Below are 25,561 nucleotides of genomic sequence, written 5' to 3'. Positions count from 1 at the left end.
GCTTAGAATTCCCAGGGCTCTAGCAGTTTCCTTGTGGTTTCTAATTGGAAAACTCACAGAAAATGAGATTCTTTATCATAAAGGCAAAGACGCAATTTTTCTTAAAAGTGAACATACTGGGCTTTGGAGAATCAGCGTTACCCGCAGTGAGCTACATGTAAAATTCTTTCTGAATGTTTTCAGCATCTGCATAAAAATTGTATCTTTGTTAAACATCTGGAAATCCAAAAAACGAACAGATAAAGCATCTGAAAATATTGTCTTCCTTTAGTCTGTGTAGATCTTTATCACAGTCTTCCTTGACACTTGGCTCACGTTAGGTAAAGCACCATTTGGAACTAATCTAACAGAACAGGCTGGGAACCCCCCACCCCGCCTTGCACTTCAAAAGGTCACAAAGCGTGAGGTTGATCATTGAGAGAAAAACAGCCGGAAAAGGAAGAAGAGGCATGACTGTAATACAGCAGTATACCTACCTTTATAATTGTTACATTAAGGAATTTGAATGGCTTCTGACATTTGTTATTCAGACTGCCAGTGAAAGGTTATCCACTACAGTTCCATAGATCAAAGTAATATGTTGGTTATTTGAACCTATATTACACCATACTGTAGGGAAGAATATGGAAAGGTCTTTTGATATGAAATTTTAGAACCTATAATGTGTTTTGATGGACTTGAGCTATTTAGACTGAAATTTTCTAAGCATTGTCCTTAGTTTGGGTTCTTTTGGAATGATTAAGGGGAAAAAGTGATTTTAAAATTTCTGAGACTAAAATGAGTTGTTTTTGCCAAAATTTAATATTTTTCATATTTAACTTTATTTTGAGAGAATCATATCCCCTTCAAGAGTGTAATATTTGATAAGGCATGACTGTGGGTTAATAAGATGCTTTTGGAAATGTGTCCTATGAAAATCCACTCAGATTTGACCAGTTTAAATCTCATGGAAAAATTGCTACTTAAGCATGTAGTTGCCATGTTCATTCACAGGCTGTGCTGTGTGACAATGAAATAGCCACAAACAACTTACTCAAATGCAATCCTCCTGTATTTCTCACTATATTACAATATAAACGAGGTAAATTCAGAAACTAGGATTCTTCAACTTCTTCAATTAACTCTACGTTAATTCAGCTCTGGCTTCTGTAGTTGTGATAGGGAAAAGCTCATGATGACGTATCAAAGATAAGGTGTAATTGTCCTGAAAGATCAGCTGTGAGAATTGCCCCATTCTGTTCTAATCAGGTATTGTCTAAGAAATCTATTATGAAATGCCAATTAAAAAAATTCCCATCTGAACATAAATTCTGAAAAACAGGAGTTTAAGGACAAAGTACAGAGCATTTATTGGGTGGGAATGAACTACTGAATCCCAGGCTTTGCTCCTTGTGTTTGTTTTCAGGAACACTGCAAGGAGGTCTTTGCCATGGCTTACCTTAGTGTCTCTGTCGTAGTTTCTCTGCTTATAAAACTTTAAGAAACTTACGTTCTTTTTTATTTGTATTGCAGTCTCTCTTTAATGCTATTTAATAGTAGCATCTCTCTTTAATGTTATTACAGCATTAGGAAAAAACCAAACGCCCTTTCATTTTTGCATTTGGCCTGATAGCCTTTTCAGATTGTAGATAAGTAGAAGTAATGGCTTTTAATTTGTGGTGTATACATGCCTGGAGTTTGTAAATTACCTCTACAAGATCTTTGAAAAGACTACTAATAAAAGTGAACTTGTCAGTAGGCACAGATATGTTACAGAGTTAGATGCCTGGAAGTTTTGAAAGTCAATTTATAGACCTCCCCAAGGCTTTGGACTCTAGTGACTTAATCCCATCCTCAGTTACACAAATCGAGTGGGCAGGAACAGGGTCTGACATCTGTTTAAACGGGCTCTTTGTTGTCAGGTTCTATTAGTTGTGCCTCACCTGCTCTCCAGTGGAAGGTTCCTGGTTGTCAGTCTCTGTGTTATCCAGCTGCCCAATAGCCAGCCTCTCACAGGTGGCCGCCTGATTCTGGCAGACAAAGTCATTTTGCCTCCATACGTTGCAATGGGCATCTCCCTTGACTAAATTAGTCATCAGTAAATAATCAAATGTGCTTAAGCTGGTGAATGAAGCTTCTGCCTTGCCAATTTTTGACATTATTTACTTCTGGGTATCCCCGTTTTCCTGTGCATTGTATGTGAATTGAATCATCTCTTGTATTCCTTGGCTTTCTAACACGCTGCTGGAAGTTGGAGTTGCAGTGTCTCTGTTAAATTAGTTTTTCATAACTATTTATTAACCTCATCTTTTTTGGAATGTTAACCAACATTTTCATCTTTTGCTCTGTGACCAGCAAGCTGTGTCTTGGACAGAGCACTTAGAATGACAAAGCCATGAACAAAATCTGAAGTTTAAAACTGTATTGTTGTTAAATTAAGCTTATTTACCATCTATGCTTACTGTTAAGAAGTTAAAACTAATGCTACGTGGAAGAAGTAGGCAAATGTATTGTACTTTGACACTAATAACAGGGCTAAACCATTCCCTTAGTTCTGTATTTATTTTAACATTGTAGACTGTATGTTGATATAAAGCCTTGATGATCTTAATTGTTTTTATTGGCATATCATAAATCTGTTAGGTATTCTGAAATGATCACAAATGCTTTCTTAGAATCTAGGAAGTTGATAATGAGTGATTTTTGGCTTTTGGTGGTCTCTGCAGTGATTACATAGGGTAAAAATCTGGTCAACACATGATCTTTAAACTTGAAATCCAACCTCCATTAAAGTGACATCTCTCTACTTAATATGACAGTGCAAAGACTGTTTCACTGAAGGACAATGTTTTGCCAATTGTTAAGCGAGTTGCTTAGGGATGCTTTCTTTGTTGTAAGTGCAATGTCACTTTTCATCAATCTGGAAGCTATTCCTGGTTCCATGTCTGTTGAAAAATTTGGCAATTTTTATTGATGTCTCTCAAGCCTTCAAAATTTCCATATTGAGTTTTTGTTGTTTAAATTTTCCTGGATTTTAACTTTTATTGCAGATTTGGGAGGGCTGGGGAGGATTATATTTTTTCTTAGGTTTTAGTTTTTGCAGTGGGAAATGTTTCATTTTAAATTCTGTGTGTTATTTCCATATTCAGAGTTCCTTCTATTCATTTTGCATATGCATTTAGCACATTCTTTTGATGGTTGGTCCAGCCATTATATTTGGAAAATGTTCTCTCCCATAGTAAATGGGGTGGGGGGAAAGACAAAACTGGGCCCACCTTGCCAAGGAGTAGTTGTTTTACCTTGTCGGTATTACAGTTTCCTTTATTTAATGTCTAGTTCATACTTGTCTATACTTTATGACTATTCACTAAAGCTGAGTTTTGGCACTGAAAAGCAGTCTAAGGTAAACTTAATTTTCCTTTGCTGAAATGAGTGTCTGGGACACCGCTTCCGTGATTTATAAATAGGATCTGAAACATTTTAGGTTTGAGTTCCTGAAGAATTAAGAATAGCAAGTGAATAAATGATGCTTGGTTAGGGGCGTTGTCACTCTGTGGTGAGGTGAATTGTAACAGCTCAATAAGAATAGGTTCTGTAACAATGAGCTTCAGTTCACTTATGTTTAACAAATTAATAAAACACAAGGTGAAAAATCATATTTAGAGAAGATTGTATCAGAACTTCTCTTTTCTATTTCCTGTCCTAATGAGCTAATTCAGATTTTATAAGGGGGAGGAGGGCATTTCTAAGAATACCTGAGTGAAATGAGGGAAGAATTTAAGACGGGAAAGAATAGCTGTGTGGCCAGTAGCTAAGTTAAATGCAAAATGGTGAAAAGTTCTGAAACAGATACATGTTCTGTCTAGCTGATAAACTGACATTTCAGTACGAATTTCTGCTTATATAATGCTAAATAACTACATGAGAGAAACCACTGCAGGTAGATACTGCAGCCTCTAAAATTTCCTCCCCCATTTTGATTAATGTAGGTCATCAGGCAATAAAAGCAAATATTCCTGTGAGTGCCTAGCTAACTGTAACCCTCTTCCATAACAAACAAAATTGCTAATCTTTTTCCTTTAGTTCAAGTGTGAGTGACAGTTCAAAGTTGTGAAATCATCTATTCAGAGAAGGAAGTATGATTAGGAATCTTCAAAATGTGGCTCAAGGCTGCTATAAAAAAAATCAGGGTTTTTAACATGTATTTGTAGACCCTCATTTTGCAGTACAAAAAATATATTTTTCCATGTGATTTCAGAGCATCGGTGTAAGAGAGTCCCTTTTGGGTTTAGAAATGAACCTGACAGCATTTTTCCAGGATTGCATCATATGTTTCACTCACACTTTCACATCCTGCATTAAACCACATGCATGCACATCAACAAGACAAGATTGTAAAAGGAGTGTGACTGGGGAATTGTTTTCATGATATTTGATAGCAGTAATTGCGACCACTGCTGTTTCAAAGCAACTGCGGTTATACTATACTATGTCAACAAAAGTCACTTTTGCCATATGGAAACCTAATTACTTCAGAATGATCTGTTAGAAAGCACTTTTGAGATAGTCAGGCCATTTATACAAATCAGTAAAAAATATTTGTGCATGAAACCTTCCTTAAATAAGAGCTTTCATGTGTTTTAGCTTGAACATTACAGTGATAGTTTTGGAAATATTAAAAAAGTAGGTTTCTATTTAAAAGGTGGTAGGGAAATTTAGTAGGTGATAAGAAAATACGAGTATTTCCCTGTGACTTCTGTGATAAACCTGATCGTGCTATTGTTGAACAGAAAGGAGGTTTTTTTTGCTGTTCTCTTCCGCAAGACCCTAATATTGTGGGAAATGGAATGAAATATAGAATGCTACATTTTAGTGAGATCATGTGATGTTGGAGATATTTATCTGTGTAGTATTTGTTCCATAAAATGACTTAAAGCTTTCTTTTTTTTTTCCCCGTTCCTTCAATAATGTACGTTATTTTTCCCTTCTGTAGCCCAGACATGCCTTGTTTTTACACTTGGGTGTTTGTCATTTCTGAATTGTTTAGGGCACCCATTAATCAGACATCTTTTCTGTCACTATGAAACTACAAAATATTGCAAGATTTAATAAAGTGTGATAGTTCTGTACCTAGACTCTTAGCTGTCAGTAGCTGCTACTACTAAAACGTGCTTCTAAAAGACACTGTAATCTTTATAATTGTAAAAGAAATGTTGCAAGCTCTATGAATGTCTAAGCTTTGCCATGAAGCTAGGTTGACTGATGTGTTTAAAGGTCTGACTTGGTTGTCAAGGTACAGAAGTATGGATGGTCAGTTATGTACATGAAGTTTTAGACAGTTTATCTTCTGGCTCTAACTGCATCGATTTCTGACACATAAACCATCTGTTCTGAGCTGCTTTTCTTGAAAGCATTTCTGTATTGGGTCATTACCATCTACCTAAATCAGAAGACATAAAATATTTAGAATAAGATTTATTCATATGTCATTAGTACTGGGAGCAGCAGTGACCCTGGGGGATAACAGTAGTTTTCTGTGTTCCTGCCAGGCATAGCAATGCCTTCCCAATAGCCACTTAAAAGAAAGGCAGTGCAGGTTCTCCTGGCTATCTTCTTGCTTCCAGCTGCTTTAGTATTGCTGAGGACATCTGTGCCAAGGAGCCGCTCCTGGGCTCCAGGACCAGGGCTGCAGACTTGCTCCTGCCCTGTGGGCTTAGGGCCGAGTAGAGCAGGTTGGTTGTGCCTGCACAAGGCCCAAGTCTCCTCTGATTGCCAGATGGCAGCCACCAGCCATACATATTTCTTTTTTTTTGTGTTTTTTTTTTCCTAGTTCAAATTTCCTGAAATAATCTCACAGGGTTTTATCACAGACCTCCAGAACAGTGTTTAATACCCTTAACATGACGTGAAAGAACAGGGGATGTGACAGGACAAAGTAGTTTAAAGGCACAGAATCATTTGGGCTGGAGTTGGAGAACTCAGTGGAAGGCAACAAAGCTGGTATGATTTGACCTGTAATGCCCTTAGCTGTTCCTGGGGTTATAAACAGTTTATGTCTTGGAGGAGACATGCTAGTTTTCTGCAAAGGAGAGACTGAGAGCAAAATTAAATACAGGCACTGTGGAAAATCCGGAGATGAGAACTGAAGAGTGAACTGGGAGGTGACATGATTTGACACTGCATGCCTGCTTTTAGCCACAAAGTAACCAGCTTTATCTCCTTCCCATGCTCTCTGAAGTAGCTTATGCACAAGTCTGCAAGTACCAGGAGTACTGGAGCTGGCTTCTTGTCATCTTGTTTCTGTCACAGTGCTGGCAATCTGTGAGAAGGTCATCCAGGATTTGTTCTTCAAATTTGACATAATCATTCAAAATTTCCAAAGAGTATAGTTTTGTCAGATATAATTTGGTCTCCTTACGTTGACCTGTGAACTCAGTTGGTTCAACATTCATGAATTACTTCAGATAGTCTAGTCCAAGCAGAGGTATTATGGTAAAATAATTTAATTCTGCTTAATTTTTAGTTGTGTTAAACCCATTTATAGCTGCTGGTAGTTTGTTTCTGTGAGAATATGATCAAGTACCTTGTACATACAGTGGATGTTGTATGTAATGAGATGAAGATACAGTGCTGTGAAATGGCACCTCTTTGAATCTACTGACAAGACAGAGTTGATTATAAACTAGCTATGTATTTCTGAAGGGATTGGTTCCACTGGAGCACTAAACACAGAAGAGTTGCTGTCAGGACCTGAGAGAACCAAAATACCTTAATAGTCCTGACCAGCCTCACCTGGGACCCAACCTGCACTCTCTGCCTATGACCCAGGAGCTCCCTTTGACCTCATCCCCCCTTCTTGCCTGAGCCATGTTGTGGACAGACCATTTCCAGCCTTGCTTTGTGGCTGGAGCCTCAGCTTCTCTGGTAGTCTTGTGTCCAGCTGTGTCTTCTGCTGTTTCTGGCTTGTTTTCCTGGACAGACACTAGACCTGACTTGTCGCTTCATCTTGTAAGAGGACAGTTGGCTAAAGCAGTAATGTCACCAGCACTGCCATACTCGGGTAGTGTAGGACTGCACGGTTGCCAGTGAGGGCTGCCACCACCTGTGCCAGGTCACCCTTGGCTCCTGGCTTACCTTCCCTCATGCAGCAGCTCAACTCTTGCTACTCGCTGTGTGTGTCCACCTTGCTTCATGCTGCTGTTAGCCAGTCCAACATCCCTGCCCACGCTGCTTCTTCCTCTTCTGCACTGGAGGAAGTAAGGTCAGGTTAGACCTTCACTATGGAAATTATTTTGAAGAAGGAACTTCTTTAAGGTTTTTGCAATGTTTTGTGGAAGATTTTTTAGTACAAAATCATGAAGCAGAAGGCTTGTTTTGACAGCTTTTCTCCAAATGCAGTCTGGACTAGTTGACCTTCCTCCAGCAGGTTGCCAGAGAATTTTGTGTGACTCCTTTTAACAGAAGCGGGTGCTCTTTTAAGACTGTTAGACATGTCCAATTAAAATCTCCTGAGAAAGCATGGGGGGGGCGGGGGGGGGGGGGGGGGGGAAGTGGGCAGAGATGAACAAATGCTGCATTACTTCTTTCTAAAGGCTGTAAGTCACAAGGGGAAATTCAACGTGTGAAGCAGTCTGTAGAGTATAATGAGAATTTGCCTCAGGGTACAGATACTCATTGTTTCTTTGAAGAAATTAGTATGATGTGAAAAGAAGGGTGCCAGTCTAGAAATGTGTCTAGTGCTAACAGCTTTTTTTTCCTAAAGAAAAAAATGCCCTGGTCTGTGAGAACTGAGCACTTTTTTCTCTTTTCCCCTCCCTCTCTTTTCCCCTCCCTCTCTTTTCCCCTCCCTCTCTTTTCCCCCAGAAGAATGGCAAGGGATTGAAATCAACAGTTAACGACTCCCTTGTGCTCTGATCTATAAGGTTGTTTCATATCTAGAGCCCCTTGGAGGAATTCAGGTTTCACTGTTTTTTATTGATTCTGGTTTTAGTGAATAGCTGTCTTTACTTTCCTACTTTCTTCCTCCTTCCTCTCACTTGTTCCAGTATGGTCCAGGAGGTGATGTGGTGACTGTGACACAAGGTTTACTTGGAGTTTTCTTTAAAATGTTATGTAAAACTGGTCAGTGTTTTCTGCTAATACAATGTAGAAAAGTATTAATATCTCCTTGTAAATATTTTGAAACATAAGCGTAATTTTTGCGAAACAAGGAAATGTAAAGAAGTGCAGTTGGAACAAGAATCATGGGGGAATGAGAGCTAGATGGCGATCTGAGGAATAGGTCTAAACATTTATAAGGCAGGTGTATATGTCTAAGACAATTTATAAGCTCCCATTACCATATTGATAAAGTAAGTAGAATGGTGTTTATGCCTGGAGTTGCCAGGGTATATAGATGTGAGTAGTTCTGTGCATGTAGATGTGTTCTGCAATTAAATTGCTGCCATCATATGTCTAATAAAAAATCATATGTAACTCTTTCTAAACTGTCTTTGAATACTGACATTAGGATGCTATCAGCAGCTATTGTAAGGGGAAGCGTACTCCTGTGTCTTTTTTGTCCTGCACATTTTGAAGAATTATTTTGGACTGTTAAAAACAGAATTCTGGACATAGATCTAGGCACTGGTAGAGACACCATTTTCAGTTTTCTACCTCTTAGCTGATTTGCCATTGAGTAACTACTGACTCCAGAACAGAAGCAAATATTTCATAAATCAGCATTAGAAAAGCAGCACATTCAAGTCGACATAGGGTCTGAATTCCTCCATGGTTTAGAGATTTCTAAAGTTACATAGTAACAATGTTTCATTGCTTCTTCATTTTGGCATGGATGGCGGCTCTTCTTTGAGGAAAAGAAACCTTAAATGAAAGTAAAGTAAATGCTAAAGGATTCTTTGTATGTGTCTCAGTAAAGCAAAAAGCTTGCTGTGGTAATTATTCTGGTTCAGATATTGATACGCTGTATCACTAGCATCTCCTCTGGTATCAAAATCATGTAAGTGGAGCTACTCTGGTGCAATGAGAGCCTGGCTCTGTGTTAAACCTTGATCTTGTAGCTACTAGATTACATTTGTGTGTTGCTAAATGGAAGACAGTGGCCTTTCTGAAGTGTTTATGGTCTTTAGTCCTCAAGACCTGTTGCTTTACAGTGACACTCTGATTCTTTCCTAACATAGATATGAAACTAATTCACTTCAACTTTCGGAAAGTTCAGTTCCTAGTTGAAAGTCTGTCTTTTTTTTTTTTTTTTTTTATTTTAAATTCAGTGAACTGAACCACACACTAAATCCCAAAATTGTAGTTGGTAATTTTCCTAAAATATTGATTCAGCTCGGAACTTCATGTCTTGTAACCTATCATGATGCTTTTGAAAAGACTTTGTGGTTGACAACATCATGCTGTTAAATTCAGTTCTCATTCTTCTTTTCTTGGAATTCTTTAATAGACAAGGAAATATGTTGTTGGCAGTCACCCATCTATGCAAAACCTGTGTATTAATTTCATAATACCTAAGTGTTATGCTAGCATGTATCATTTATCTAACTTTTTTTTTCAGACTTTACCTGTACGGAAGATTCCATGCAAAGCCAATGCTCCTTCAGGGTCTTTTTTTGCACGAGACAACACAGCAAATTTCTTATCCTGGTGCAGAGATGTAGGGGTGGATGATACCTGCCTGTTTGAATCAGAAGGTTTGGGTATGTATTTGTTTATATGGTAGTTGGTAATTTTAAGTAACTTGTGTTTTGCCTTGAAAGACAGAGTGGCTGTCTTAATAGGTCGTGACTCCAAATCTGACCTGTGTCTGACTGTTTTAATTCTGCCTCTTATCTGAAGCAAATAAAGTACGCATCACTTAAAATTCATTTAAGTCCATTTTAAGAGGATCTGAAATGAGACAAAAATCTTTCTATAATATCTTGCATACAGATGTTTTTTTTCACCCTACACACACTTTTTTGATCATGGAATGCTGTTCCCTAGTTCAATATATAAGGTGGTGCTTTTCTGTTTTGGGAGAGTAGGATAGAAGTGCATGCTCAGTTTTGGCCACAGACATTTAACTATTTGTGCAGATTCAGTGGGTTGCACAGGAGGCGAGAAAATACAATTTTTTTTCTCTGTGTCCTATATTGACCTTTTTTCCAGCTGATTCTCTTGTGCAGCTCTGGACAAAAATTATCCAACACTAGTGTTTCAGGGTGTTCCATCAAAAGAATTGGACTGCTTAGGAAATCACTGTTCTAGTACTACATATTCTTCATTATTTTAACTCTTCTCATTTCAAAGGAAAACTTATGAATCTTACCTCGAGAATTTTTCAGCCAAATATTATAAAATGAAGAGAATCGAATGTTTGTTTGTTATCTGAACTCAGATAAAAGTATAAAGCAGTTGTGATGATAGCTCAGTTTCTATGGAAGACAGATAAACACACTGTACTGGATCAAGAGCTGCTTTGTTCTGTTGCTCAAAAGGTCTTTGACTGCACAGTTGAAGTTCTTATCTGTGTCGCAACTGATCTATTCCCCTTCTTTTACAGCCTTGCTCTTCTAGCACAACTATTTCTGAATAATTTTTTTTTATTTGTCTATTCTTTTATCCTGTGAGGTTCTTGAAATTAAATTAAATCATTTTATATCTCCAGGAAAAAATGCTTGGCAGAGAAGAAACTAGTATCAGAAAGGTGACAAACAGTAAGGAGGATATATGTATTGTCTCTGTTTTGGTAATTAAATCCTCAAGAGAAAATTTCTATGGATGTGGTAAAGCATGTGGAAGATGAATAGTAATTGTATTTCTAAAGATTTGAAATGATGGAGAAGTCGGACATTACCTAGGATAAAGAAACTTGCAAAGACAAGAAGGAAGGAGACACAGGCCTCCAATGTATGAGATAAGCCGAACAACCTGTGGTTAATCCAACACTTAAATGAATTTAGACTTCGTACTGCTATGGTAAACCCATCAGTTTACCACTGTTCCAATAATAGGTTAACTGTGTAATAGAGAGCGTGTTTATAAAGAATTTTGTTGTGCATTGTTAAGAAACCAGATCTCATTTAGAGATGGAATTGGCATAGCTGAAATACCAACATTCCCTGGATAAGTTAATTTTTACACATACGCAGTGCTTTGCCTGCCACAATGTAACACTGAGTGCAAATGCACTGGGAAAGCTGCTGTTCAAGATGCCTTCCTCTCTCAGAAAACTGAAGTGAAATATGCCCAAATACGCAGTGGGCAAACCTGTGCTGTATTAGATTTGTTTGATTAGGGACTGATTTTCTTCACTGATTGAAAACTAGGTTCTGTTGTTTTCTTTCTCTGAGTGTTACTGTTTATAGAATGTACTTGTTGAAAAGACTTCTGGTGCTGGAAATAAGATTAGGACTTGATAATATTTTGACCTTTTTTTTCTGAACTTGAGAAGGTGATAGTGACCATGCCATTTCTAAAAAAGATAAAAATAGAAGCTACAATTCTCCCTTGGTCTGAGCTAGAACTCTTAAAAGTTTTGATTTCATTTGAGGTTTTTCTAATGCATTAGGAATAATGATGAAACATAACAGTTGCCAATCTAAAGTTTTTATGTTCCTCTCTTTCCCACAAATCACTTCTCCACTGCATGGGAAATAAAAATTCAGCAAAGGTAAGTAATATCAAAGGTTCTGTTCAAAGTGGTGAGAAACGTGTGAATGACAGCTCAGTGTTCATACCGCGTCATGGAATTCTGCTGCATTTTTGATGATAAATAATTGTGGTGAAATTATGGTTACAGACATAACTGTTTTTTGTGTTTCTTGTCTTTTTTTCCCCAAGGCTAATTAACTGTATCGATATGTAAATTTGTAGTGATAAAGCAACTATTTTCTGTCTATATTGAGGAACCTTACTGTGCTAATGTTCTTAACTCACTCGATTTTTATGTTCTTTTTTTACTCTATTCTGCCTTAAGGTATGTAAATATTGTATTATTTAATTAGATGCACATAGTGATATTTTCTTCATGCCACTGTATCACATAAAAGATTCCTGAGGCTTTTTTTTTTTGAAAATTTGTATTCTAATGTTATAAGAGTAATTTTTAAGATTTATGGTACTGAAACATTTGAATGATGGATTTATGACACTAGTGATTTAAAAAAAAAAGTTCCCAAGTCTATTCAAAGATCAGCAAAATTGAGTATATACTAGCTAAGAAATTATTAATGGCTATTATTTCTCATAACTTCAAAATATGTTCTCATCTTGATGAGTTCCGAAGTCTTTGAAATCATTCAAGTATAACTGCACACAAATGCATCCAGCGCTCCCACTTCTGTAGCACTCAGATGGAAGCCGTATGAGGGCATTCCTCACTGAATGGAACGGTGTCAGGCAGACGCTATGGCAGGTGGGTGCAGTCCGTGCCTGAGGAGCGTGCAGCCGAGTGATGTTAATGGGGATCTTGAGGGTTCCTAGAGGTTGTTTCTTCATATTGTTAACCTTATAGGGCTGATCCGGACAAGCAGGTGAGTAGAGACCTACTCATGTCACTTTGTGTCCTTGTCCATCACTTGGGGACTGATTTAGTAATTTAATTACTCAGAGTTAAGCATGGGTTCAAATGTTTTCTTGGATTTGGGTTATTCAGCTGAGCTAAACAAGGAAATGGGATCCAAGTCTTCAAAATAAATAGAAGGGGAAAAAAAGTGGTGTTTGTTATGCTGGTAGATATGATTATGCTTTCTAATCAGTAGAGGTACTTTAAAGATCCTTGTAAGAGATCAGTACAGAACCCAGAAGTTTGAAAACAATGCACTTGTACTACTAACTTGTAGTTGATGAACGTTATGATGCTTTAACATAGTTCAAAATACAAACAAATTGGAAATACAGTTTTCCGTGAAGATTTGTAATACAGGCAAAGCTGACTGGTAGCAATCTGTATGTATTTTGCCCTTTGAACTTATCTTAATGCAGAGACATGGCAGGAAAGTCCCAGAGTTAACAGCTTTGCAACGATGGTGTACCTGTTGTATGAGGCGCAGAAAAGACAGTAGTGTCTGTAACAAATACAGCAACACAGTATGTGGGGATAATCTTGATTGCTGCAAAATAGAGGGAGACTATACATGCTCTCTACACTTGTTGAACAATTTAGCATGTTTTTCATAGTTATTTTTATAGTTAGTGTATTTAAAGAAGAAAAAAACTAGCTTTCTTCATACCAAAACCTATGATCCAAAGTACAAACTTTGATCATCTGGGCAAATCTTGAGATACACTGTCTTCGAATGGGGTTCTTAGATGTATCAGAGGTCAAACGTCCCATATCTAGGACTTGAAACATAATGCACAAACTCTTTGCAGTCTAAGAAAAGTAATACTGTCTGTAACTACTCTGTTCCCATGATACATGTATTTTGTAATATCCGCTTTGTAGGTTTTAGTGCTATGGTAATTCAATTTATGGAAACATTCTAGATGGAGATATTTGTAATTATGGTGCTCAAGCCTGAAGAGTGTAATACTTGAAGAAAACTCTTTTTGACCAAATAGTAGGAATGGTAAGATTTTCTATGATTGCTTTAGTAAAGTGAATTTAAAGCATAAGTTATAAACTCTTTGTTGGTAACATAGAGTTGTTGGATGATTATAGGATTTGGAACCCGTGAATATTCTGCATCTCTTCTATGATAAAGAGTCTACCCAGCAAGAAAAGGGTTTGCCACCAAGTGTGCCAGCATGCTAATGTGTGTTGCTTGTTTTGAGAATTCTTGGATGATATTGTATTAATGTTTTGTGCTTGTATATTATGTAACTGTGCGTGTGTACACACAGTATGTGATATGGACTTCTTTTGATGCAACTTATTTGTTGAAGTTTAACGGACAGGTTTCCTCAACAAAAGCACCTAGTGTTTTAGTGGAAATAATAGATTTAAACACAAACACCTCTGTCTATTTTAATGTTAGTTTTAAGTTTTTTAAAAAACACTCAAATGTTGATTGCTTAAAATATTTTATGCATGGGGCAAATGATTTTTTAAATTAATACTCTAATTTATCTGATTTCATGTTACAAGGCAGAAGTATTTTCACCATTCTTTCACAGTGGCATTTACAGCTTGTAACTCCATGTTAAATTCTACATGTAGTTGCATCAGAATAAGGCTTTGTCCTGTCTTTCACAACGTTTTACTAAACAATTCATAATATTGTTGAATATGTGTCATTTTGAGGACTATAGAAGCATCACGGACACTGTTATTACTATTGGATTAACATCTTAAATGAATTCCAGTAAATTACTGGTGTTCAGATGATCTTTATATTCATTCTAGATTAGTTCTTTACTATCCGTACATCTACTTTGTTTGAAACCTTAACTGTTTTGAGACTTTCTTAAGTGATAGTACTGAAATGGGGAGTGACAGAACACAACTCCTTGATTTTTAGAATGTCATAGTATAACCCTTTGATGCAGAAGCAAGAATGTGTTTGGAGTAAGTTGAACAGAGTAAGCAATGTTTCAAAAAAACAAAACAAACAAAAAAACCCCCTACTGTATGATCAGAAGAAAATGTATTAAAGGAGGAAGTGAAAGGCAATAGGAAGAAGGATCAAAGGATCAACGCTTTGAACAACTTCCCTAAACATGTGAATTCTGATGACAATTGGAAGCCTATCATAATAAATGCTAAGACCCTTCAGAAAATCACTTCTAGTGAGCAAAAACATGCTTTAGAAGCAGAGATCATATCCATTTTTTTGGTTCAGCTATGACTGAGATATTTTTAAAAAAAACCAAAAATTTTATGTTTGGAAGAAAAACTGACTCCACTAGAAATGGCATATAAAAATGTTAGGAGCCAGGGCTTGAAAATTGGCAAGGAGGTGTAAGAAATTTGTTCCTGCATCATGGTTGGGCATTCTGCTAATTTAAAAAAAAAAAAAGACTAACCAACCAAACCAAACCAAAACACAAACAAAACAAAACCCGTTACGTTTGTTATGGTGAACAGTCTCAGTTTATATGTGCTCAGCAAACACATGGTCTTCGTGTGCAGGGTGTGTTCTGTCTCCTCACAGCCCTGGGTCTGATCAGCACTGAAAGCAGAGGCTGGTCCTTCTCTGCTCCCTCTGCTTCTCCTCGTAGCATCCAGGCACTGGGGAAGCGAGCGGCCAAGGATGCAGGAATGTGGTGAACAGTAGGTAGGAAAGAAATGAAGTACAGGGAAGGAGAACAAGGGGTGAGTGATCAGGAGAGGAGGACCTGTATAGGAGAAAGGGGCAGCAGCAAGATTGAAGCAGTGTGCAGAAAGGACTTGTAGCCAGAGAGGAGCAGGGGTAAAAGCTATCTAGGAGCTGAAAATGAAGTATTGTTAAAAAAGAGTGGGTGGAAGGAGCTTGAAAAGATGCAGGTGCTGAGGACAGCGGATAAGAAGGATTTGAAATGGATGAGATGGAAAGCAAAAGGGTCTGTAACTGTCGGACACCTAAAATAAGCCAGACCTGTATGCACTTTTTCAAAACTTTCACACTGCTTTCTTGTCAAGCAAATATAATCAGTGAGATTCTCTGGCAAGGTGGATATTTCCATTCATCTTATGCAGTAGATCTGTGTAGCATGTGTGTTTTCTACATTTACAAATTGCTACTTGCTTATAGTCACCTACTCACATGATTCACCTTGCTAATGTTTAGTAGAGGAGGACTGGCCAATGATTCCTCAGGAATATTTTCTTCCCTGTATGAAAACTTGAAAAATTGTAGGAAATTGCATACAAAAAATGTATTAATGATGCAAAGTGAGGTGCTTGGGCTATAATTAAGGGTGGCTGTACTACATTAGTTAAGCTATTTAGTACAATATGATACACATAGCAATTTTTCATGTGGTCATGGGCTCTTTTTTCCGTAAAAGAACTGTGTTCTCTTTAGGATGGACCTTGCTTTGCCAACATCTTGGTATGGTATGGTTCATGAAGGTAAAGAAACTCTTGCTGGTATGTTGTTTTCTTCTCACATGCCTCATTTGCTGCAAAAATCTGAAGATGTTTGGAGAATGATGCAAGATGCTGAAGGACAGTATTTTGATATTGCTACTGAATGGTGTCAGAAGAAGTAACTATGGCTATATGACATAGCTCCCATGTGTAGCAGGAAGATCCATATCAGACTTTGTAATGGGATCACTAGTTGTGTTGGCTTTGATTTTATACAAAATGTAGGATTAGGAAACTCAACAGTACCCTGGCAGTAAGTATTTCAGATTAGTACCTAGATAAGTGTGCTTTTTTTTTGTTTTTAATCTAATACTTCTACCTTAATTCTATGTAGAAGATGAGGATAATAATACTACTTGCATCATAGAAGTGTTAGAGAAATCTTCAATTTTGCTTTTTCTTTGAATTCTTCACAGCATACAGCAGCACTGTTGTGGAAGTGAATTGCTGACTGTAGAATTTAAATGATGTGCAGTGAATTGTGTATGTGGCTGTAGATAGACTGAAGATGGTTTCTCAAAGTAATTTTTCAGCTTCCAGTACTTACTATGTCTAACTGCATATAAATTGATACAATTACAGAAAATGTGTTACTTAGCAAATGTCTGTTTGCCATACAGGATATCTGAGATTAAGCAACTGCTCAGGTCAAAAAGTTGAGGTGGTGCCTATTACTGAAATGCAAATATTAATAGAGATTATTGTAAGTAATTCAAAAAATGATAGATGTAGTTCCCACAGGTACAACAGAATACTATGGGTACAGAAGCTACATTTCAACCTGAGCTTGCAACCAATCACTTCAGAATGAATTGCCTGTAGTCCTCAAATGATATAAGTTATTACCATATATATATGTACAATTACATGTTTATGAAACTGTGTGCAAGTATGTAGTGTAGTTAGCTATGAACTGCATTACAGTCAGAATTTAAATGTGAATTTAAAGTACAGTACAGTGAGAATTTAAATGTGAATTATGAGGACTTCTACAGATTTTCTTCTTTAGTAGTGTACTTATTTTAGATAATGAAATAAGTGATTTTGACGCTGTATAGTGCCTCCAAAGTAGTTTTTGCCATCTCTCCAATCAGATGTCTTGAAGTGCTTTGAAAATATCAATTAATTCAACTTCTATAAGTAAAACTAAGAAAGGACATGTAAGAAATGTTTCTCTTTCTGTTCTCTAGATGGAAGTATAAAGGCAGCTTTTTTTTAAAAAGCTTAGGAAGCAGCCTTTTGAAAGTGACTGTAAATATTGAGTTTTTTCAGTTATTGTGGAATAGCACCAGACAAAAAGTATCTTAAAATAAGTACTTGGAAATCAAGGCACTTGAAAGTCCTACTTGTTCCAAAAAAGCAATGGTCTTATTTGCTCGCTCAAGGTTATACTGAACGTTTGGGACCAAGACAGGTGTGGAAGTGCTGTCTTGTGTCTCTCTGGCTTTTGCTGTAACTCCTGACCAGTCTCTTGCGAGGTGGTAGCCCATTAAACTGCAGCTGTGCTTTTGGAAAAATTTAGAAAATTTTATTTTGAGAATCTAAATTATTTCCAGTGGGTATTGCAGTACACAAAATACCATTTGCTTGTCTCTGAAGTTCCCAAATACATATGCTGGTATAGTCCTCAGGAATGCTAACATTTTCTTGTTGGAAGCACTGTGACACTGTCATTTTATCAGATGACCAGATGTTTGGTTTTGTGGTTGGTTATTGCCTGCACAGCTCTTCATCCTCTAACAATGATTTCACTGTGTCACGTCGTTCAATATGAAATGCATGAAAAATGTCTAGATTATGTTGAGTCAGAATCACTAAAGGACTTTGAATTTTGTTTGGGTAGAAGAGCTTTAAGCATTGACAGAAAAACGTTTTATCTTTTTTAATTAAATCCTCACCCAGTTCTATTTATGATTCTTTTTGCAAATAATATTACTTAAGCCTCTCTTTCTCTCCTCTCTTCCAAAGTCATTCAGATGTGCATATGCGTGTGGATTGCAGTTCAGAAATATTGGACTCTTGTTGGCTATTCCAAAACTGCTTTATTCCATTTATAGTTTGGGGGATGCCTTGTTTCTTGAAATCAAGTTTTATTTTGGGGCAGTCCCAACTGGTTTAAAACCAAAGCAGCAGGATAGATTTCTAGGGTCATGAATCTAACACTTTAAAATACTGAATGCTAGCATAAAATTTACTGTGTTGTGGCTAGGAAGAACATTGAGAATAGCTGAATGTCCAAGTCTGCCTCTTTTATATTCTTAATAACAGATGGCTGAAGGATAAAAATACTTTCCCTAGTGCAGTGCCATTTTAGTTCTCATGCTCTGCAGTTTCACTTCTGGAAGTATATTTGGATGAGATTAGAGAGGAAGAATGCATACATCTCAAAGTGCTATATATACACAGTAAAAGGTATTGGGATGGACATTCAACTCACACAATTTACCATACATTTAGTCAAGTCAGCGGAGCTGGAAGTTGAAGTTGTAGAAGCTGAAGATCTGCCCCAGGGCGTTAGTTATTTAGAGATGTGGATTCCCATTCTGGATCTCATACATACAGTATAGGACAAAGTAATGACTTTCAGAGCTTTAACTAGACATTGAAATATCTTTTTCAGGTGTGATATTTTTTTCTTCATGAATTTGAGTTAGGTGAGTCTTTAGAAAACCAAAATGTTATACAGCAGATGTCTTGATTTGTTTTTAATGAGTTAAGGTCAATTTTGTTGTGTTTTCTTTTTTCCTGACTTATACCAATATTCACACAACTATTTTTTTGTGTCAATTCAATCTGAAATATTAAGAAATAAATCTTTCAGTTATTGTGAAAATTTCTAAAATCTGAATTTTATCCACAACATGAGGGTTTTACTGCAATAGGTATTTCTGGAGAGAAGATGACAACGTACTCATCATTACTTTTTTCTTTTTTCTTCTTTTTTTCTTTCTTCTTTTTGGAATTTTGTGGAGTTGGTTATGCAAACAGCCACAGGACTTTCCTCATTTACTGATTTTTTGGGTTTTGCATATATATTTTGCTGGGCTTCTCTACAGAACATTACCTATCTGAATTGGGAGGGCGGGGGTTGAAAAAGTCATTATATTCGATTATGGTGGTATTTGTTAATGAGAACTTCATGCTGTGTAACAGCTGCTTCTGAAGCTTAAAAACTACAGGTCTTGTGTGGAAGCCAAGCCTGAAAAATTGAGTATGTGTGTGATATATATATACAGAAGAAAAGGGGTTTTTTTGGTTGGGTTTTTTCCTATGATGAGCTGAATTCTTAAAGTATTCTAGTTTCCTATTTTCTTTAAGAGTAGATGTATAACAAACTCAGGACCAAATTTGTAATGAGATATATTTTGCTATCTGCTAATGCAATTTTGTTATTTGTGTGATGTAAACAGGCTAAGAAAAATAGTGATGTAAAGGATAGGAGTTGTGCTAGTTTGCAGGAACAAAAGTACCACTTTAATGTCATTAATTTATTTTTTGACATCCTACTAATTTTAGTGTTCTGCCAGAGCTTTTGATTATTTTTGAATAGTTATGAACTGCTTGCAGAGTACCAAGTAGCCTAAATAATTACTCAATGATTTAGATTTAAAATGGTATTTTCAAAGGAAGTAAAGGATAACTAAATGGGAATTTCCTAAATTGTCTGCACTCTGAGAACCACTCTTCAATCCCATCCTTTTTACTGTAGTGAAAGTCCACTGCAAGCCAAAGAAAACCAAGTTTTGTCTGAGTCAAGAGTTACAGAGGTTGATGATTAGGTTCCATTCATCACTAAGATCTTTAAAATAGCTTTTATTTATGAATGTTTTCCATCTTCATTTTGCTTTTCTAGTTCTCCACAAGCAGCCAAGAGAAGTGTGCCTTTGTTTGCTGGAACTTGGAAGGATTGCAGCAAGGTAGGTGAAAATATCTAAAGGATGAAGAAATATTTACATTTTGACAGCAGTAGCTGTTGAGAGACTTATCAAATCAGCACATCTCAAGCTCACTTTTACACTCATTAGATTCAAGGAGAATTCTTGTCTTGATGTCACTCAAGAATATCTTGTGGGCAGTTGGTAACAAATATAATGAAATCTCTGTACTATCACCCCAGTGAAGGTATTTGTTTGCTATTGTCATGTTAGGATGGGAAATATTTGAGAATTTTTTTCTAAATAAAGCTTTGAGCTGTTTTTCCTTCTAATAGTCAGCTCTATCTATAAACAATTGAGATTTCATTAACTTTACTGATAATAAATTGATCTTCACATGACCTAAATCTGTCCTAAGCAACACTGACTCTTATCTTATTATTTAAATGAATTCAGCTCTGATTTTCACCAAGAGAAGCAATACAAGAATTGAGTTATCAGTCTGTTCCCTCTCTGTCAGATGATTCTAGCCAGGCTGGACCTTCAATTCATTGTAGCATTACCTCTGATGTCAAGACAACAGTGCCTTTTGCTAGATAATCAAACTGTCAGTAATTAGACTGTGATTTTTTTCCCCTTTTTGCAGAAGCAGATTTAACCAGCATAGCACATAGGATTTGCTACAAAATATATAAACAGCAGTGCTGCTGCCCAGCCTTGCATACAGATTGCAGTTGCATTCATCCACATGTATCAAATTGGAGTGCCTTGCTATTCAAATAGTTTCATTAATTTCAGAAGAATTTATTGTGGTTACAATTAATGTGGAAGAGACCCCTGTTTATTCCAAGCTTATGAACTAGTATTTTCATGTCATAATTGCATATGGGTATTCATATTTTGTAAATACAACTCACTTGAGAAGATGCTTAACTAGAAATTTATCTCTTGGTCAAGTTCCAGAAAAGCCCTCGCTGTCAGTGGAAGCTTGCATATGAATAGTGTTGGCCAGAAAAAGAGTTGATTTCCAGTTTGCAGGAATTTTCTTACCTCTAAAACTCGGATTCAGTCCAACATGGCCAAAAAAAAAAAAAAAAAAAAAAAAAATTTAGCTCTCCATGAATAAAAAAATATTCTGATCAGTAGGTACTCAGTGAAATTGATTTTCATGAATCTTAATTTACCTGAGCAAACAAACTGTGCTTTCAAGGTCCCCAGCTTGGAGACAGACCTTCCAACATCCAAAAAGCCTATATCCAGGGGCATAATTGTCAGGAATGTCTGCCCCAGGTTGATTACTTGATTGTATCCACCTTCCTCAGGGAGTGCAGATCAGTGGTTAGGCAGTGTTGGATTCTGCTAAAGTTGGTTGAGTTAGCGTAATCTCATTTTGCAATGAGATTTGATTTCTCAACAGATCTACAAGGGAAGTAAGATAGAATCTTACCCTTTGTATTTGTCTTCTGTCTCAAGCTTCCATGTCTCAGATGCTTTCTGTTCCAGGCATGAAAACAAATACCGAACCAATAAATGAACCATGTTTTCATTTACTATGCGTATCTATCCCTTTGCCTTTAAAATATTTTTATTTTTTTTTATTGTTAATACTTGTATATTACCATATACCATTAATGTATTTTATGCATTATGTTACTGTATTTTATTTTTGTTTATAGCTTAGGGGTCAAATAACATGTCTGTCTACTTGTTCCTGCTCTAGTATCTCTTTGAAAACAAAACCCCGTTTATAATCTTGGAAGTTTCCAAGGTGCACAAAAACTGTTGAAGGGGAACATCAAGTTAATAAAATTGAAAAGCAGACACATGATGCCAATTTTGCCTGAGCTATGGCAAGCTAGAACTATATGGAAAAGGAGAATAGATAGCTGCCTCCACTAGGCATAGGAAAGAGCATAGTTTTGCTGCTTGAAACAGAAGTCAGATATATGTTTGCTTTGTGAAGCAAACTGGATCTATTGACAGTCTTAGGGGTCTGCTTTCCAGAACAGGAACTGCCTCAGTATGTTTTTAAAGAATGAAAAAAAGAGACAGTGAATAACTTCTTACTTTTCTCTTCTGTTTTAGAAGCAGAATGATATGTTCCAAGTGGCTTATTCATCACAAGGAGCCAGCTCTTAGCACACTTTGCTTAGCTAGATTACTGTTCTTCAGGGTCTATAACTCCCATAAGTCAAGTTAGGCCTTTCTTCTTGATGAAGGTAGGCTTGGGATTGAGGCACAAGTGAGCAGGAATGGGGGGTGTTTGAGGACATAGAGTTGAGCTCTGTTCTGCTAAACTTGAACCTGTTCAGCAGATACTCTGTGGTTGAGGGGAGACAGTTGATAATTTGCCTATGCTTTAGCAATGCTTTTAGCATGTTCTCTCATAGTGTCCTTTTAGCCAGAGAGAGATGGACTGGATGGATGGTCTACATAGTGAGTGGAAAACTGGTGTGATCTCTTGGCTCAAAGAATGGTGGTTCAAAGCCCAAGTACTAATAAAAATAGAATTGCCTGATAAACTATCCTGGATTTCAGTTGTTTATGAAAAGAAAATTCCGAGGTAATCTGTGCAATTTCAGTAGCTAAAATGGGCCATTGTGTGCACCAGCAGATTTCATGTGGGTAGAGTGAGAACATTTATGGGAGAGGGAAGTGTCCTACAGGATGAAATTGAGTATTGACAATATACAGGGCTATTGCAGTGGGTTGCACAGGTCCAGCATTCTCCCAAAGTAAATTCAGAAATTATACAGTGAAAAACAGATAAACTATCTTTTCTGCAGAAAGAATGAAGTTCTTAGTTAAACAACCCCCACAAGTCTTTTGAAATTACTGTTGAGCAATTTAAAGATCTTTCTGCTATTGTATTCAATTTTTCCTTGGTAAAGATGGGAAGTGGTGCTCTACGAAGTCTTTTGGAGATCATATTACAGTCCAATGCTGCTTCATTTGTAGTTACCAGAAGGCAGGCTAGAAAAGAGCAGAAAAGGAAATTCTCAGCATACCTTCCACAACAGAATTTACACCTCTACCCCTCCCAGAAAAGATGTGTTTTTTACCATTTCAGCTTTCCAGCTTCAGGTTAATACAATATGTGGAATATGTTTGTTTGTTCATTGGTTTTATTTTTCAACTCATCACCAGAGGAATTCAGAACACTGAAAGTACAGGGAACTTTAAAAGTCTGTCACAATGACAAAAATTGGAGATTATGAAAAGCAGTAGAAACAAAGAAGCAGCATTGCTTAGAGTAGAAGAGTGTTATTTGATGAGTAAGGCTGCATGCAGGTGTAGGCTTAGAGCCCAGTGGGAATTTAATGATTTACAGCCTGTCAGCATCTGCAGACAGACAGGAAGTAAATGGATTGTATATAAGTGCTTGTTTCAATGTTGGCTGACTTTTCATTAGGCAGACTGCACCAGCTAGAAGCCAATACAAGCACAGATTTGGTTGTTGGTTTTCTTTATGTTAGTTTACTAGGCAGTAGTGTGACTAAATTAAAAGTTATCAAAAACCACAAGAGGCTGTGTATGTGCTTACACCCTTTCTCGGTACACTTTTAACATTATTATGTTATTTAGCTTAGTTTTTTGTAATATATTTGTTACTGCTCAGTATTTTAGCGTCCAGATCTTTACCTAGATAAGTCAGCATAGTTCTGCATCTGGGCTATGGACTTCTCTGCTACAGAAGAAAATATGGTTTGATTTATGCAAGTAGTTTGCTATGAGAAGCCTACCTGGCATGATAACTCTTCCAAGTTGAAGTCCTTCTCTGAAAAAGGAAATCTTTTTATTTTTCTGGGTTTTGTTCACTGTTGGCAAAGCCAAAAAAACAGAGGGGAATTATCAGTGATTAGGAAAATGGGATGGGCTTTTAGAGCTCTGACATCTGTCCAAGCTCTGCTGCTTGCTGTGAAATACTGACTTAATCACTTGCCACAAAGCTTTCAAAAGGAGGCATTGTTTTAAAGAGCCTTGCTCTCCAAGTGCTGTTTGAGATGCTCCATGCCAAAGTTGCATGTATTTTATTTTAATTGGAGCTACAAGTGTTTTGCTGTGTAAACAGAGATCTGAAGCTTGGCTATCAAAAATTGGTTAGAAAAAGTATTAGCAACTTCTGAAAAATATTGGCCGTGTAACAATTTATCTACCTATTCAGTGCAATAGTTAAGACCAGAATAACCTTTAATCCCTTTTCATCTGGATTTCTTTGAAAAATATTAAGACAGAATATAAGTTGTCAATTAATTTGAAAGGATGTTGTTTTTTGGGGAAAAAAAAAAAAAGCCAAGAAACAAAGCAGATTTGCTGAACTTGAGTCTCTCCTACATGGTATAGCAATTTTTGAGGCCTAGTGTTGTTCATAAGTTAGTCATTCACCCACATAGATGTTATCAGACAGAGAAGATGAAAAAAACATATATTTCCTTTAAATTTGATCAACCGAGAAATTTCATGTAAATTAATTTTTTATATTAACTTGGAATGATGGCATTAATGATATATTTTATACATGTTTACTAATGTACGTGGCATTCTGTTATTGCACAATAGTGCAATACAGACAGTATAAATTCTTTCCACCATTTTGTTTTAAAATATGTAATGCTTTATAAGGACTTTTGTTTGCATGTTTCCAAAAGGTTTGGGGTTGAGCCTCCTGGATTAATAAAGTTGGAAAAAGAGATTGAACAAGAGGAAACACTTTCAGCCCCCCTTCCATCTCCTTCACCGTCACCAACAAAGTCTCCTGGGAAAAAGAGCACAGGGAAACTGTTGGATGATGCTGTAAGTGGTATGCACTTACTTGCAAAGCACACAGAAGCCTGAGTTGAACATTTCAGTGTATTTTAAAGATTTGTGGACTGATAGAGTTAATTTATTTTTGACCACAATTATTTATGCCTGAAGTTTGGAAAAAATGTCACACTGTGTAGGAGATCTGCAGTTTAGCCTAGCTTTGTGCTTAGGGCCAAGTTCCCTTCTTATTACTCCGTTTTATTTTTCTGTTCACTTCTTATTCATCAACACCCACTTGGTGTTTTGTCTGAGAAAGGACTGAGTCAGGACTAGGAGATTTGGCCCATACTGACGTGTATAGTATGTTAACAAACACTTCTAAGTTATCTCAGCCTAATTTTTATGCTGCTGTTCTGCATGTTTTCCACATGGTAAAAAAACAAGCATTTTTTTCCTAATTTTCCTAAAAAGAAAGTATCTTGCTTTAAATTTCATTAAGCTCTTTTACTATACTGTAATGTTCATTTCTCTGTTGCAAACCCTAGAGGGATTCATTTGAAACAGTTGGAATCAGATGAAAAGGACACGTTTTGAGACCATGAAGAGGTTAAACTTGAAAAGTACAAATATATTCTATAAAAAGAAGCAGTTACTATAGTAACTGCTATATTACAAGGTAGATATGCCACCTGGGAGTTACAAAGCACTTCTTGAAAAATCCATGTGCCACTTTTTTGTTACAAAGAGCAGATGGAATATAATGTTCGTTCATTTTATTGAAATACTTTGTACTATTTGATGCAAATAATTACATTTAATGTTTTTTTACGTTTTGTATTTCTTCCTTAACTCTGCAAAAGCACTCACTTGTGTTTCAGCAGAATTGAGAAAGAACAGTTACGTGTAGAAGGAGAGTGGTGACTGTGTATCTTGTAGGAACAGAACAGAGAGTATGAAGGTTGTC

The 25,561-nt window shown here is 36.7% G+C and overlaps 1 protein-coding gene across 1 annotated transcript in view; it reads left to right on the top strand.

The window, feature by feature from the left end:
* Positions 1 to 25,561, top strand: part of GAS2 (growth arrest specific 2) — an 86,307-nt gene that overhangs the window by 18,401 nt on the left and 42,345 nt on the right. The window contains exons 3-5 of the mRNA XM_074884818.1: positions 9,539 to 9,680; positions 19,830 to 19,893; positions 24,501 to 24,645. Coding sequence (XP_074740919.1) covers positions 9,539 to 9,680; positions 19,830 to 19,893; positions 24,501 to 24,645 — 351 coding nt within the window. The remainder of the gene's footprint in view (positions 1 to 9,538; positions 9,681 to 19,829; positions 19,894 to 24,500; positions 24,646 to 25,561) is intronic.

Source organism: Strix uralensis, chromosome 15 (assembly GCF_047716275.1).
Source record: "Strix uralensis isolate ZFMK-TIS-50842 chromosome 15, bStrUra1, whole genome shotgun sequence".
Lineage (NCBI taxonomy): Eukaryota > Metazoa > Chordata > Aves > Strigiformes > Strigidae > Strix > Strix uralensis.
Note: the sequence above shows the minus strand (reverse complement) of the source record. Positions and strands in the feature narration are given on the sequence as shown.